Raw genomic sequence first — 14,836 nt, 5'->3', positions numbered from 1 at the left:
CTTAAGTAGAATCGAATGATAGCAATATAATTTAGCCTACCTTAGGATCATTCAGAAAGATGATTTCATATCCCTCTACCTTGGCTCAGGATTTTATGACACCATTCTCTTATCAACTGGGAGCAGGCTGGAAATTCTAAATTTTTATTATACGCCACCGTTTGCAAGTAAAGCCGACGTATTTAAATGTAGCTAAATTAAATGAGGAAGCCTAATACTTTTTGGAGAATTTTTTCCGTCTATTTAGTTATACGGTAGCGGGAAATGTGAATTTTTGAAATTGGTAACGTGAAAAAGTATTTTTTTCATCAGGGACACCAAACCAATTTTCAGCCTTATTTTATCAAAAATCTACTAGAAAATTCACTCTTGTACTGAAGGAATACGTTCCAGAACTCGGATAAAAGGTAACCTACGTCCTTTCTCAAGCTTGAGACTACTTATACGTGGGCTGCGGGTTGTTCGAAAGAGATACCGCGGCCCTGGGCCTGCAGTCTCGACATAAGATAGCGATTCGATCGCAAACTGACAGTCGCTAAATATTAACGAAAATATTCGCTTGCCATAACGACAGTAACGATAAACGCAAGTCTCGACAGCCGAGATAGCGGGCAACATCGCTAATTATCATGACATATTCGTGTCGGTACGATAGCGAAAACCGTATTCATAGTGCGGTGAATTTGTATTAAAATGTTGCATGTAAAAAAAATCCTTGTATTATAGGGAGAAATGGTAGACAAGATTTGCACAACCAATTTTGTTTCCTTTGACAATTATAAAGAAAATAGATGAACCTTATCATATTAAAACTTTTTGCATCGAACCGTGTAAGTAAAACATACCGTTTTTTAAGAAAACACATATTAAAGATCTTAATAGTTTGCGTACTTGCAATACAGACATAGAACATAAACAAACTGTCAATGTCAAGTTTGTTTGTGCACTTGAACATTGGTTTGATTTATAATAATAATAAAGGAGAACGGTGTATTCATTACTATTCATGGACGGTGAAGTCATTGAAACAGGCGCAGGCCTGCCGGGTGCCAGCAGCTTGAGCGTCAGGTAAGTACATCTACAACGAGAATTTTTTATTCCTATTCTTGGTACTTACTAAATTGAATACTTTGTATACATCCGAAGTATTCTGTGTTTACATAATGACTACTTTAATGTTTCAGGCGTAAGCGTCTGCGTAGCCCTCGTGTTACACCCGCTCAAATTGATGCACTACTATCAATATTAGAAGCGCGTCCATATTTGCACACGCGGAAATTTACCGGCTTGCAGGGCCGGGAAAATTTCGAAACGGGCTGGAGGGAGGTTGCCGAGGAGCTCAATAATCTCCCTAACGGGTCTAGAAAGACACCAGAGCAGTGGATGACGGTAAGTCTTTTTCAAAGATTGAATTGGTTTTAATTATAAGCATGTACATGCCACGTCAGTTTTTTTTTATTATTTACTTGAGTTAATTATTCTAATTGTAGGTTTGGAGAGACTTAAAAAGCCGCGCTTGCAGTAAGGCGGCAAAATTAAAAAAAGAACAAAAACGTACCGGCAACCGAGGCGTCAGCACTGCTCCCCTGACCGAGGCCGAGAGCCGGATAATTTCAATAGTTGGGGCAGATTATTCCTTTGGGACAGACTGCCCGGACGCTATGCCAGAGGAAGATGTAAGTTGTGATTATTGTATTCAATACAATTTAATATTCTCAATCTTTGAATGTTGATAACACTAAAAATACTTTTATTGTTATTTACAGTTATTACAACATGAGATGGAGGCTGGGGTGGTAATCTCTGAGGTTCTCACCTTACCTCATTCTCAGGGTAAGTTTTTAAATTAATAGGTACTCAATTCAAAATATAATTATTTTAATTTTAATGTTACTATTTATTTTATTACAGCTAGAGATTTTGTGGAATTGTTACCGACTGAAACAAGTAAGTTGGAGTTTTTAGTAACTAGTTGGTTACTGCTATAATATATTTTATTATGTGTATACATCTGTACACTAATGTTACCAAAATATTAATTAACAAAATATTTTAGCAATCAATGACAGCAGAGCAACGGCTGGTTCTTCACCACCACCCATCCAAGAACAAGTGCAAGATGCCCCTCAGTCGCCAGTACTACAAATGAGTAAGTTGCAGTTATTTTGCTCACCTATGTTTATTTTCATTGATTTTTATTTAATGTGTTATAATTGATAATTCCAGCAGTACGTGGCAGAAGGACAGAAACTGTTGCATCATCAACACCACCACTGCGACAGAGACCCAGAAGAAAGAGGAGTAAGCTTAAATTTTATTTATAATAAAAACATTAGTTCTGCAGGTGGGTCAGCCAATAATTCCTACAATACCAATAATTTTGGGTATTTTCAGATCTGAATCCTCGCCAAAGTGTTTCTGAGCAATATAGTGCAGCTCGACGAGAATTTCTAGCAGTTGCAGAAGCAAATGCTGCTACAATGAAGGTGTGTTATAGTGTAAATTTCCTCTTAATTATTATACACACTAGCATGCTAGAGAACATTAAGACACATTCAGTAAATCCAACGTTTTTTAGATGCTGGCAACTGCTGCTCAAGCGCAAGCAGATGCTGCCAAGATGCAGGCTGAGGCAGCCAAGGTACAAGCCGAGGCGACGCTGCAATTGGTAAAAGTCGGAAACAAAATAGCTGACGCAATAAATAATTACATAAATAAAAATAATAAATGATATAAAATGTTTTTTATTTGAAACAGTACATAAATGAAAAAAAGTATAATAATTATGTGAAACTAGTGTTAATTAGCCTTCTTCTTATGCGCTCTGCAACAGCTCGCCCAGAACCTGCATAACAAAAATAAAATGTATTGGTGTTAGGTATACATACATAGTAAAATAAAAAATCAGTTCATAAGTTACCTGTAACTTCTAACATATCATCATGGAATCTACTATTATCCACCAGCTGCATGGATGTGGTGGACTCTGGTTCCGGTAATTTATATGTTATCCGCATATTGTGGAGCACTGCACATGCGTTAATTATTAGGCCAGCCATATAGGGTTCGTACATTAACTGGCGTTGGTGTGATAGACATCTAAACACAGATTTTAGCACACCGAAGCATCTTTCTATGATGTTCCTAGCTGAGCAGTGTGCTTCGGTATATTTATATTCCGGTGTGCCAGGCTGTTGATGTTTTATGGGAGTCATTAACCACGGTTCCAGAGGATATCCATCATCACCTAAAAGATTAAAAATACAAAGTAATTTCAGAAGTCGAATGGGCAACCTCTTCGAGGCAGATTTATAATGTTCATTTATTTACCAAGCAGCCAAGCACGGCGGTCCCCATTTTCAAAATGTCGCTTCATTGTTGAGCGCACCGGTGAATTTGCCCATATGTGAGCATCATGTCTCGCTCCTGGCCATCGAGCATTAATATTTAAAATAATAAGATCAGGGTCACACACCTGTAATATATTAAATATGTAAGTACATATTTTTCAAACAATATTTTTAGATATTATAGAACTGAAGGTCAACTTACAGCTTGCACATTTAATGAATGGCCCTCATGGTGACCACTCACATAAGACTCCTCATTGGTCTTAGGAGCTAAAATTTTTATATGGGTGCAATCAATGGCTCCAATTACCCCTGGGAATGGCTGTGGGGCATTTCTAAATTTCTGTTTTGCCGCATGGCGTTCTCCTTGAGTCATTGGAAATTTAATATATTTTCTTAAAAGTTTTTCATTTATTGCCGAAGTTACAGCCCGGATGACTCGGCTAACAGATTTTTGGCTCATGCTACAACCCCACTGCAAGCCAACAGGTTGTTGGTAGCACCCACATGCGTAAAATCGGAGTGCCGTCAGTATCTAATAAGAAGAAAATTTAAAAAAAGTTCAACCTTAGTTATAAGAAAAAATATATTATAGAAATATTATTTATGCACGGTAGGTCGCAAAGACACTTACTTGGGACTCCACAGAAAGTCCGTAAGGCCGTCGTCTTTGGAGAGATGGACGCAGTTCACTTAGTAGCCTGTGAAACATTTCCTTTGAAATTCTATACATTTGAAGAAATTGGCCATCCTCCAAATCCAAGGGATTTTCATCGTTTCGCTTGTTTCGTGCTATTTGTCGACCCATAAGCACATCGCGTCTGTGCTCGAGCACAACTAAGTCCCATGCTAAATATTCAGAAGCCATTATTTATTAAATTACTATTTATTTAATATTTTCTGACGTAAAATAAACAAATATAGGAACGATATCGATAGTAGCTATCACTTAGCGGGCTGTCAAAAACTGTCGCAAGGAAATTCTATGACATAACGATAAATCGTTATCTTACCGAAAATATTCGGTAACTTTGCGATGACACTCGATAGTTTTGGCAGTAGAGACTACCAAAAATCGTTACGATCGGATCGTTAGGACTTATCGACCGAATTTTGTCGTTAAGCGATCGCTATCTTTGTCGAGACTGCAGGCCCTGGTACATAAAAGACCTATGACGGAACACGACGGTTTTTAGTCAGTAAGAGTCTGACACTCCCTCACCGCTGCTAACCCACAGCGGGAGGTCATTTGATGATTTTTAACGTCGGAAAAAAAAAAGACTACTTATGTACTTACTTACGTGCACTAAGTTTCATTTAAAACAGTTTAGTTGATAACTATAGCGTGAAAGCCGATATTTTTTTGATACTATCTTAATTAATTCCTACCGTAAAATAATATTTTTCCCCCTGTATTTGAAAAAAACTAAAGTTACATTTGTAATTCATTTTCATAGAAAACAGCAACTGAACAACAAATACTATATTGTCCCCACGTTTGTGATCACCAGTATCAGGTAAAACACGTGACAATCGGTAGTTCACTTCTGTATAATTATAGTTCACAATACATAAACGTATGTGTAGTTACGCTGCTAAAATATCAATTGAGTCCGCAGTTGTGAAAAATTGTCGCATTATAAGTAATCAAATCGCCAAATTATATAATAGCTTTTCTATTGAATTTAAATTTTTTTTCGACTAGTTGAAGGTTCAATTTGACGAATTATTTGTGAGTCAGTTATGCTTCTGGTTTCAATTAAATTGTTTCATTGCTACTCTAGGGTTGTGATTTAAAAAATATATATAGTTGTATAGTTACATAGTTATCTTTATTTTTAAATAAATGCAGCAGTCTTTATAACATATAGAGGTAATATATTTATATTATGTTTATCTCTCAAAACATACTCCAAAGCTCTTGAAAGAAACTTCCATGAATATAATTAAGTAAGAGAAAATATCTGCAAAAACAACGACAAAATAATTATCTTATTAAATTACTACCATTTATGTGCAAACCCTATTTAGAAACCTACATAACACCAAATGTAAATCAAACAAGGAAACCATATATACCATTGGCTGTGATCATAATAATCATTGACATGACTTGTTTCAAAGCATTGTTCATGCAGCTAATCGTCAGCCAACCACTGTTTAATTTATTCACATGCCAAGTGACAATCAAAACCACGTCAGCTATGGATTAATAGGACGTATTAATTTGCAATCTAAAATTAAATCTTTTCGCGCTTGTTATAAGAGTCGGATTTGCTTGATAAGTGGTCAGTTTAGTGGGAGCAATGACCTATCTACTAAAGTTGGGTCCCGTGTTACGCAATTTTGGTATGATTAAATGTTAAATATTTGAAGCAACTTGTGAAAAAATTTATAATAATATGAGTACTATCAAAAGTGGTCTGGTCACTTTTTATGAGTCCATAAAAATTGCTCAATGCTATGGAAAATCTTGAAAAACTAAACATTTGAAGGTAGGTAGGTAGGTTTCATTTATTAAAGAAACATTTCTAACCCTCTTTGTTGCATACCAAAAAAAAATACGCTTGTGTGGAGCCCAACCCTTGTAACTAAACTAATACGATGATTTTCACTTCAATAATTAACTATTGAAATAATTGTAACTATACAAGCTGTTGATCTGCATCTGCTGTTGATTTGCATCCGTGCCATATTCAAGGAGGTAATTATGCTAATGATTCTCGACCCAAATCAATAAAAAAATTGGTACGTAATTTTTTTCTTTAATTTTTTTTCGGAATTCCGTAAATGTCATTTAGCCTTATTTAAACTTGGCGCGTGTGTTAATGGCCTTAAAACCGTGCTGCGCCCTCACACAAACGCAAACACAAAGCATACGCAACGATCACTCATAAATTTCATTCATAAAATTGGATTACTTCTGAAATACCACGACATTACAATGACAAAAAAAGCAGTGCATATTAGTTATTTCCCATCTACTGTAATTCCAATCGATTATATACGTATTGTATGTCCTCCTCCTGAACTATGGCACAAATGCAAATCAACAGCTTGTATTATATTGCCATGGTTTTATATATGCCAAATAACGCAAAAACACCGAAAACATTAAATATGTTTGGTCAAATAATTTATTATAATGAAATCATCTTACAGTTTTTTTACCTACAAAAGACCCGTAGAAAGCTTCAAAAGACCAGGAACAAGTTCGCAACACTATTTGACAAAAAAACAGACCGCCATATATTTTTTCAGAAACACATAAAGGTGACAATCATTATCGTTGTGACTCAGTAAACTGCTACAATTTTCTGGTATTTAGATAGCACGGGCAATAAATTACTGCTTTATGTACATATAAATATATTCTCGCGAATGTAATTTTCAGTGTCAGTGCTAAACAATTTGTTCGACATGTATCGTGTTGTTATATTGAGCTTTGTATTTGTAGTCGCTTTGGTAAGATAATTTGTTTTTGGATTCTATTTTTAAGCTATATAACTCTTGTGTTGCTGGGGCACAGACAGACATGTGTTGCTGGGGATTTTTTTGCGCCTTCTTCTTTCCAGTAATAACACATAGGAAGTAGGGAAGGGTGGGCGCTTTTGGGGCTGTCTCAAGTAATTAAATAAAAGTAATCCACGATCCAATGAGTAAGAAAAATGTTTAATTCTACTTTTTTCACAGGCTGAAGTTGACAAGAAACAATGCTCACGTGTGTTCCACCCTGTAAGTGCATTCATTTAATTATGAAACTTGTTTATTTTCAGCAATTTATTTTTAGGTTTTTTCAAAGCATGTTGCTATGGTTAAATTTAAACCAAAGTGGAAAAGGCTCATTCTAGTCCTGCCATCAAATTGTTTAAGAAAGAACAAAAATGATGAAATGTTCAGAATGATTTTTTGATCTACTAAACACACAGAACTGTTCTTTGTACATTCATATTGTAAACTAAAGAGAAGATATTGTAGTTATTAAGAGAAAAGGTTTTGTTAACATTATGCTTTATTCCCTTCCAGCATGCAATGCACTGCTGCAAGAAAGGTCCCCCTCCAGATGGGAAGCCCGATGATTTATCCGAATGTTTTCAGTTATCAAGGGATCCTGCTTCGGTAAGTCAAAACTATTATATACGATTATATAAAGATAAATGTATTATTGGCTGTAAACTTTAATATTGTAAAACATGTAGATAATACCGTATCGTTTTACGTCTGAAAATTCTACAGTTTCTGCGTCGTACTTTTAGACCCTATTTATTTAAATTATTTTAAATCCCATAATGCTTCTATTTTAATTAATAATTTGTTATAAAAATATTATAAAATTTTCAATTTAATTTCATTTCTATATTTCTTGGTAAGTCTGACACCAGTCTAACCAAGGGGTATTGGGTTGCCCGGGTAAATGGGTTGAGGGGGTCAGATAGGACAGTCGCTCCTTGTGAAGCACTGGTACTCACTACATCCGGTTAGACTAGAAGCCGACCCAAACATAGTTGGGAAAAAGGCTCGGAGCATGAATTTAACTTCTATATTTTTTCAGTGTGAGCGCGACGCCTGTTTAGCTAAAAAGCGAGGTTTTGCCACTGACGATGGCAAACTAGATAAGACCAAATTAATGGATGCTATGGCTAAAGATTTTGTGGACGACGCCAGTCTAATAGAAGATGTGAAGAAGAACTGTATCAACGGAAATTACGAGAGCTATGCCCCACCAGAGTTCTGCGACTTTTTGAAAATGAGACATTGCCTTTCTATGCAGATGCTGAATGTAAGTAAAATGTGTTTTGTTTACCTGATCGTGTGTATTCACAATTATTTAAAATTCAAGTTACTTAACCAGAAGGTATAAGGCAAACAACCCTCAGAGGAACTTTTGTGCATTACAATACTCATGTTAAAAAGAAACAACTAAATATTTTTCCTAACATCATGGATTTCTGCAAAGTATCACCTGATTCAATAATTTGTAAACATAAAGCTGCCTACGTACTCAACTTTATTGGAGGTTTCTGGAAATTTTATTAGAACATGAAATAATTCAACTACTTTCATGGATATTTCACATTTTTATCATTATCTACACATAATTTTATCGTATAGTCCGCTTAACAGTGTATTTTTTCTTTTCTTATTTACAGCATTGTCCTGACTGGGAGGATAGTTCCGACTGCAAGGAAATCAAAGGATTAGTGGCAGATTGTGTGAAATTAGTTTCGTAAAATTCTTCTCAGTTTAAAAAGAGGCCGTGGAACGACGAAGAGCGATGGAAATTTCAAATTAAATTAAACTGGAGCACTTAAAATTCTGTTTTACTCTTGAACCCTAGAAACTGTCATGGAAGATTCCATAATGTTGAGTCTATAAAGCTTTTAGTAGTATTTGACCCTTCATTGGTAGAATTAGGTAGGAACTATTTCTTTGCTGATTATATTGAAGTTATGAAGTAGGTACCTATATTAATTATGAAGTAGGTGCCTGTGCTAGGTACCTATGTAGTTATTATTTTACAGTAGTTTATTAAATTAAATACTACTTTAATAATAATCCTAACTAATATAAATGTGAGAGTAACTCTGTACGTCTGTCTGTCTTTCTTCGCGCCTAAACTACTGAACCGATTTGTGTGAAATTTGGTACAGACATAGTTTGGAACTTGAGAAAGGACATAGGATAGTTTTTATTACAAAAAAATATATAAAAAGAAAAAAAAATATTCGCGGTCAAACCAAAAATCTGCCCAAAGTCACTATTCCACACGAACGAGGTCGCGGGCAAAAGCTAGTAATAAAAGGAATCCCTGTCAAAAACGTATGAAAGTTAGAAAAACTTTTGCAAACGGATTATCTTTCCTTAGACATAATTGACAATGAGACTCAGTCTTTAGAAAATTGTAAGAATATGCTAATGATGCCTGCAATCTGGTACCAATATAGAAGCTGCTGTCACATTAGGCAGGAAGAGCTTAGCAGATGTTTTAATTTGCTGCTGAAAATTGATGTAAGCGACCTCTGTCATCCTAACTTAACATTTATTTGAACAGGTATCTCACTACCAAAGAACCATTTAGCCATAATATGTTATGATTACTTCCTGTGGTCGATTTTCATGTAATGCTATTCTAAATGGTCAATAGATGGTGTTATTTCTATGAGCATAATACAAGGTCGTTACAGGTCAGGGTAGGATTGGACAAGTGCTTAAAAGAGTTTTTTTTTTCACCTTTAGTCGACCAATGTCATCCAAGATATACTTAGAATATATTTTAGTTTAGATCACCTACATGCGATATCAATGCACAAAGGCCGTCTATGGCCCAATTTGATTTGAAAATTATATATGCGCAAGTATATGACTGTAATTGCACTCCTAACAATGAAGAAAATTTTGATATAAGTTACCCCATACCAGGATTTTGAAAAAGAAGTTACAAACAGTTACGTGTTTATTTAACAGCCAGATGCAATCACAATTTAACCTTAATGCTAGGATCTAAACCTATTGCTGAGTTTCAAGCAGTTAAGTGTAAGAGGACAATAAGCTACGTAACAATGTTTGTTTTGCATTTTTTTTAACTACTGCAAAAACGTGTAAAACAAACAACGACATGTAATTATTATTATTTTTATAAAGACATCGAGGTGACAAATCGATTGTTATAAAGCAATAAAGTGGTATAATTTTCTGGTATTTAGGTAGCTCTGGCAAATGACTGTTTGTGCATATTTAAATATATAGGCGTGCTCAGTTGTTAGTCCTCAGTGTCAAACTGAACAATGTTCAGCATGTACGCTGCTGTGATTTTGAGCTTTGTATTTGCAACAGTTACGGTAAGAAAAAATCTATTTATCTAATTGGTGATTTCTTCCTCACCGTCACAGACTTAAAATAAGCCAACTTGTTGCGTCGGTTACGACACTGAGGAATATAATAATCGTTGTATTTCTGGAAAAAAAATTAACCCCAATATAATTTTACAGGCTGAATTTGACAAGGAAATATGCACAAGCTATAGTTATGTAAGTAAAATAATATCCTAAACATTTTAATATTTTGCACACTGCCACAATAATGAGCATAGTCAATGGCAAATTGGCTCTCAAAGACAACAAAAGTGGTAATATTTTAATGTTTAAAACATGAATGATGTTTTTCTTTCAGTCTGAGATAACTTGTTGCATGAATGAATATCCAGGAAGAATGGTAGATGTACCATATGTCATGATGGCTGAATGTTTAGCTACGAAAAAAACGATGGTGAGTTGAAATTGAATTACTTAGGTACTACTGTACTGAACGTTCCAGAAAGATAACAGCAAAGTAGGTACTTTATAAAAGTATATTTATTTTCACAGTGCGAGAAACAGTTGTGTCGAGCCAAGGGAATGGGCCTCACTGATGATAACGATAAGCTTGACAGATCCAAAGTACTAGATATCATGTTTAAAAAAGTTTTAGATGACCCAAGTTTATTGGAAGAAGTGAAGGCAAAATGTATCAATGGTGACATCACACCATATGAAGCTGTAGGAGCATGTGAAGGCGAGATTGTTAGTCGTTGTATAACAACGCAATGGTTGAAAGTATGTATTAAACTACTCTTGCTGAAATCGTAGAAAAGTGTTGTTTAATTACGTGTTTATTATGGATATTGTAAACTTATTGTTAATTAGTTTATTTACCCATTTAATACACTATAGTATAGTTTAATGTACTTTCTTGTTGCAGCGCTGCCCGAATTGGAACGACAGCTCTACCTGCCAGCAATTCAAAGATGTTTTTGTAAAAGAATGTTGAATTTATTTACACTTTGTTAGTGCTTAAAACTACTAAATAAAATGTGACACAAAGGCATTGTCTTATTTCTGAACCTTATTTAACAAAAAGTCAGATTTAAAAAGCATTGAGCCAAGAGATGAGCCCTGTTCGACTCCTTCAGAAACAACTGTTTCTATAAATCTTTTCACGTAGACATAAACCTTTCTATCTTACCGCTCAGTTATGATATACTAAGAACTGAAAAAAAAAACTAATTATTAAATTTTGATAGAAATTCAAGATTCTCTTATCATGAATACCACAATCAAATGCTTTGGATAAATCATACGCATTGCAATGCAAGGCAATCACAGACTTAATAGCAGTTTCTTCCAGTACCATTATTTGTTGTAGACATAATGTAATATTGTGTTTAACAGTACACACGATACTACAACGCCCTTTAATATCATAATACAAGTTAATACATAATACATTTACTCCATACCATATCTCTTGCACCTACAAAAACTTTTCCATCCTTAGTTGTAGACTAACAGAAATTGCTATTGTTAGTGTTTACGTTTTTACCCTCCGGGTTCGCAAGTCACTACCGGGCCCATGAGCGAAGACAGATTGCCGGGAATTGTCAGGGTGTCGCCGTCGACTTACACGTCTGGGAGGACATCATCATCACCCTTCTTCAAAATAAGAAGGGTTCTTAATTCCTTTGCATAATTACTAGCATTTTGGATTCAGACCTTTTCAAAAAGTTCTCTTATATTATCATTTCTCGTATAGCTCAGAATCATATATCAATAGAAACCCAAAGAAATCAAGCTCAGTTGGTAAAATCTTGAAATACGAAGCAGTTAAAGAATTGAGTGAGTGTATCTCTGATGACACTAATAGATATTTAAAACTGATCTGTCAAGCAAGTTAATTAGGTTTGGGCTTTCTTATATTCGTATCAATGGAATCTTAATATCAAAATGGACCAGAAACATTCTTCTTTAATTTAGGAGCTTAGCTCTTGTTGGTGCATATTTTTCAACACAAGACAAAGAGAGACGGGATTATGCAAAAAAGCTTATTTACAACACACAACGAGAAAGAACATAGGTAGCATATTAAGCTTTTCAACTATAAACAGTGAAAAACATAAAAAATGGAAACTACATACATAATATCTGAAAAATCAACAAAAAACATTTTTTAAGGAAAAACTTCCTTAAAGAGTAATTATTACTTTTTTATCAACCATTTCATTTATTTGTGAGTGAATTTGTCACCAATTATAAAAATTTAGTTGTCATAAATCAATGCATAAAGTGCTACAATTTTCTGGTATTTGGGTAGCAAGGGCAATAAATTGCGCATTTGTAGATATTTAAACACATTTATGTATACGCGTTTCATGTTAGTAGTCCTCAGTGTCAACGTGAACAATGTTCGGAACGTACGGTGCTGTGCTATTGAGCTTTGTATTTGTAATAGTTTCGGTAAGAAAATAATTGGTGTTATAGTTAGGATTTCTGAATGTCACTGACATAAAATAAGGATAGCCAACTTGTTGCGTCGGTAACGACATTGAAGAAGATTACAATCATTGTATTTCTAGATAAAAAATTAAACTTACCCCAATATGTTTTCAGGCTGGATTTGACAAGGAAACATGTACAAGCTATGAAATGGTAAGTAAATGAATAACCTAAAGATTTTAAAATATTGATGTTTAAAAATATGAAGTTGTGTTTTTTTTTTCTAGGCTGATATAGATTGTTGCTTGAACGAATATCCAGGAAAAAAGATTATTTTAACAGATGACATGGCTGAATGTTTTTCTAAGGAAAAATCTCCGGTGAGTTGACTTACACTGAAAATTTTGAAATTATAGCATAGCTGGTACTTTACAATTGAATATTTCTTTTTCACAGTGCGAGCAAGAATTGTGTCGAGCTAAGCACTGGGGCCTGACTGGTGATGACGATAAGCTTGACAGATCCAAAGTACTAGAAGTCATGTATGAAAGAATTACATATGACCCAAGTTTATTGGAAGAAGTGAAATCAAAATGTATCAATGGTGACATCAAGACATATGGATCTGCAGATGCATGTGAAAGCGAAAGAGTTAATCGTTGTATAGTAACGCAATGGTTGAAAGTATGTATGAAACTATCCTCGCTGAAATATCGTAGACAAGTATGGCCTTACTACAAAAACTTTAACCACTGTTTAATACTTGTCTAAAAAAAATGTGGCTCCAAAATGAACCATATGTCAACGTCATAATTTGACATTTTTTTAGACAAGTCTTAAACTGACGTTAAAAAGTTTTTGTGGTAAGACGGTTAATGTTTAACATAATGTTATATAATTTTTCTGGTATCAAAAATTCTTAGTGTTAAAGTATTGGTTTTTAGCTTTCAAGGTCTAAGTTCACTAACAACATAAATATAGGTATTTATATTTGAAGCAACTGATTGAAGTAATAGTTATAGTAGTAGTAGTTTTAAGAAAAACTGTCATTTATGGCGTCGGTCTAAGATAAATAATGTAAAGATATATAATACCCTAATGAATTTCAATGAATTTCAAAGTCATATAATTATCGAAATTGAAATTTCCCATAGTTAATTAGTAAATTTAGCCCTTAAAATGCATTAATGTAGTCTCAATACTCGTGCATGTTTTTCTGTTGCAGCGCTGTACAAAATGGAACGACAACTCCACATGCCAGCAATTCAAAGAATTCTTTGTAAAAGAATGTTGAATATATTTCCGTTAATTTGTTAGTATCAAAACTACTAAATAAAATGCAGCATAAAAAAATTGTTTTACTTCTAAAACCTATTAAACAAAAAGTCAGATTCAAAAAGCATTGATCCAAGAATTGAGCCCTGTGGGAATTTATTTATCAACATTTTGAGTTTTGATTTTTTGAGAAAGGGGCCCACGACGGAACGCGACGGTTTTTTAGTCAGTAAGAGTCTGACACTCCCTCACTGCTGCTAACCCACAGCGGGAGGGGTCATTTGATGATTTTTGACGTCGGAAAAAAAAGCCCTGTGGGAATTTATTTTGAATTTTGATTTTTTGAAAAAGTTCTCTTGCATCATTGTCATCAACTCAGAGAAATATATTAATAGAAACCCAAAATCAAGCTCAATTGATAAAAACTTGAAATACAAATCGGTTGAAAACTTGAGTAAGTGTTTCTGACGGTACTAACTAATGAAGATTATGACTGATCTGTCGTGGGAGGCAAGGTTACTACAAGTTTGGGTTTAAAAAAACACACTAATTTCAATAATTGAAATCTTAATTTGATCCACTTCCCGGTCTTCAATTAGGATTAAATTGTGTTTTTTTAGTTTTTTAATCTATTTATTCTTTATTCGTATATGTACATCATAATAGGCCATGAGCACTCTTCTTTCTTTAATATTAGAACTTAGGTCTTGTTGATACACTTGCTGTTGGTACTTTAATTTCCGCCTATCAAGTACCAATTCCTGAACATCTTTGTACGTCTGCAAAACATTTATCACGACGTAAGTAGGTAGCATAAGTTTCATTATCCTCATCTTCCGAGCCTTTTTCCAACCATGTTGGTGTCGGCTTCCAGTATAACCGGATGCAGCTGAGTACCAGTGTTTTACAAGGAGCAAATGCCCCATCTGACCTCCTCAACCAACTTACCCAGACAACCCAATA

At 34.5% G+C, this 14,836-nt stretch overlaps 5 protein-coding genes across 5 annotated transcripts; 4 read left to right on the top strand and 1 right to left on the bottom strand.

Moving 5' to 3' along the window:
• Nucleotides 1-489: 489 nt before the first annotated feature.
• On the top strand, nt 490-2,733 carry LOC124629975. Its single transcript, XM_047163659.1, has 9 exons — nt 490-1,068; nt 1,185-1,389; nt 1,491-1,676; nt 1,767-1,833; nt 1,912-1,947; nt 2,057-2,149; nt 2,227-2,301; nt 2,395-2,486; nt 2,579-2,733. Exons 1-9 carry the CDS (start codon nt 1,007-1,009, stop codon nt 2,729-2,731), a joined length of 969 nt encoding a protein of 322 aa, XP_047019615.1. The 5' UTR covers nt 490-1,006; the 3' UTR covers nt 2,732-2,733.
• Nucleotides 2,729-4,503, bottom strand: LOC124629974 (putative nuclease HARBI1). Its single transcript, XM_047163658.1, has 5 exons — nt 3,985-4,503; nt 3,553-3,885; nt 3,331-3,475; nt 2,921-3,247; nt 2,729-2,845 (listed from the first exon to the last, which is right to left on the bottom strand). The coding sequence occupies exons 1-5, from the start codon at nt 4,216-4,218 to the stop codon at nt 2,784-2,786; spliced, it is 1,101 nt and encodes a 366-aa protein (XP_047019614.1). The 5' UTR covers nt 4,219-4,503; the 3' UTR covers nt 2,729-2,783.
• A 2,247-nt stretch (nt 4,504-6,750) lies between these two features.
• On the top strand, nt 6,751-8,664 carry LOC124629991. The gene is made up of 5 exons (XM_047163683.1): nt 6,751-6,815; nt 7,044-7,085; nt 7,377-7,469; nt 7,903-8,130; nt 8,501-8,664. The coding sequence occupies exons 1-5, from the start codon at nt 6,771-6,773 to the stop codon at nt 8,579-8,581; spliced, it is 489 nt and encodes a 162-aa protein (XP_047019639.1). The 5' UTR covers nt 6,751-6,770; the 3' UTR covers nt 8,582-8,664.
• Nucleotides 8,665-10,135: 1,471 nt separating this feature from the next.
• LOC124630104 lies at nt 10,136-11,207 on the top strand. The gene is made up of 5 exons (XM_047163836.1): nt 10,136-10,189; nt 10,340-10,378; nt 10,521-10,616; nt 10,715-10,942; nt 11,088-11,207. Exons 1-5 carry the CDS (start codon nt 10,136-10,138, stop codon nt 11,154-11,156), a joined length of 486 nt encoding a protein of 161 aa, XP_047019792.1. The 3' UTR covers nt 11,157-11,207.
• Nucleotides 11,208-12,522: 1,315 nt separating this feature from the next.
• On the top strand, nt 12,523-13,946 carry LOC124630083. Its single transcript, XM_047163807.1, has 5 exons — nt 12,523-12,619; nt 12,773-12,811; nt 12,886-12,978; nt 13,055-13,282; nt 13,824-13,946. The coding sequence occupies exons 1-5, from the start codon at nt 12,566-12,568 to the stop codon at nt 13,890-13,892; spliced, it is 483 nt and encodes a 160-aa protein (XP_047019763.1). The 5' UTR covers nt 12,523-12,565; the 3' UTR covers nt 13,893-13,946.
• The last annotated feature ends 890 nt before the right edge of the window (nt 13,947-14,836 follow it).

Source organism: Helicoverpa zea, chromosome 4 (genome assembly GCF_022581195.2).
Source record: "Helicoverpa zea isolate HzStark_Cry1AcR chromosome 4, ilHelZeax1.1, whole genome shotgun sequence".
Taxonomy (NCBI): Eukaryota; Metazoa; Arthropoda; class Insecta; order Lepidoptera; family Noctuidae; genus Helicoverpa; species Helicoverpa zea.
This window is presented reverse-complemented; position numbering and strand designations above follow the sequence as displayed.

Excerpts from the sequence above, each read along its gene's own strand:
- LOC124629975 (XM_047163659.1), top strand. The coding sequence starts at position 1,007 with ATGGACGGTGAAGTCATTGAAACAGGCGCAGGCCTGCCGGGTGCCAGC. Across the intron at positions 1,069-1,184 it reads GCCAGCAGCTTGAGCGTCAG|GCGTAAGCGTCTGCGTAGCC; the intron begins GTAAGTACATCT and ends TTAATGTTTCAG. Across the intron at positions 1,948-2,056 it reads ATTGTTACCGACTGAAACAA|CAATCAATGACAGCAGAGCA; the intron begins GTAAGTTGGAGT and ends AAAATATTTTAG.
- LOC124629974 (XM_047163658.1), bottom strand. The coding sequence starts at position 4,218 with ATGGCTTCTGAATATTTAGCATGGGACTTAGTTGTGCTCGAGCACAGA. Across the intron at positions 3,476-3,552 it reads ATTCATTAAATGTGCAAGCT|GTGTGTGACCCTGATCTTAT; the intron begins GTAAGTTGACCT and ends AATATATTACAG. Across the intron at positions 2,846-2,920 it reads TGATATGTTAGAAGTTACAG|GTTCTGGGCGAGCTGTTGCA; the intron begins GTAACTTATGAA and ends TTTGTTATGCAG.
- LOC124629991 (XM_047163683.1), top strand. The coding sequence starts at position 6,771 with ATGTATCGTGTTGTTATATTGAGCTTTGTATTTGTAGTCGCTTTG. Across the intron at positions 7,086-7,376 it reads GCTCACGTGTGTTCCACCCT|CATGCAATGCACTGCTGCAA; the intron begins GTAAGTGCATTC and ends ATTCCCTTCCAG. Across the intron at positions 8,131-8,500 it reads TTTCTATGCAGATGCTGAAT|CATTGTCCTGACTGGGAGGA; the intron begins GTAAGTAAAATG and ends TCTTATTTACAG.
- LOC124630104 (XM_047163836.1), top strand. The coding sequence starts at position 10,136 with ATGTTCAGCATGTACGCTGCTGTGATTTTGAGCTTTGTATTTGCAACA. Across the intron at positions 10,379-10,520 it reads TATGCACAAGCTATAGTTAT|TCTGAGATAACTTGTTGCAT; the intron begins GTAAGTAAAATA and ends TTTTTCTTTCAG. Across the intron at positions 10,943-11,087 it reads TAACAACGCAATGGTTGAAA|CGCTGCCCGAATTGGAACGA; the intron begins GTATGTATTAAA and ends TTCTTGTTGCAG.
- LOC124630083 (XM_047163807.1), top strand. The coding sequence starts at position 12,566 with ATGTTCGGAACGTACGGTGCTGTGCTATTGAGCTTTGTATTTGTAATA. Across the intron at positions 12,812-12,885 it reads CATGTACAAGCTATGAAATG|GCTGATATAGATTGTTGCTT; the intron begins GTAAGTAAATGA and ends TTTTTTTTCTAG. Across the intron at positions 13,283-13,823 it reads TAGTAACGCAATGGTTGAAA|CGCTGTACAAAATGGAACGA; the intron begins GTATGTATGAAA and ends TTTCTGTTGCAG.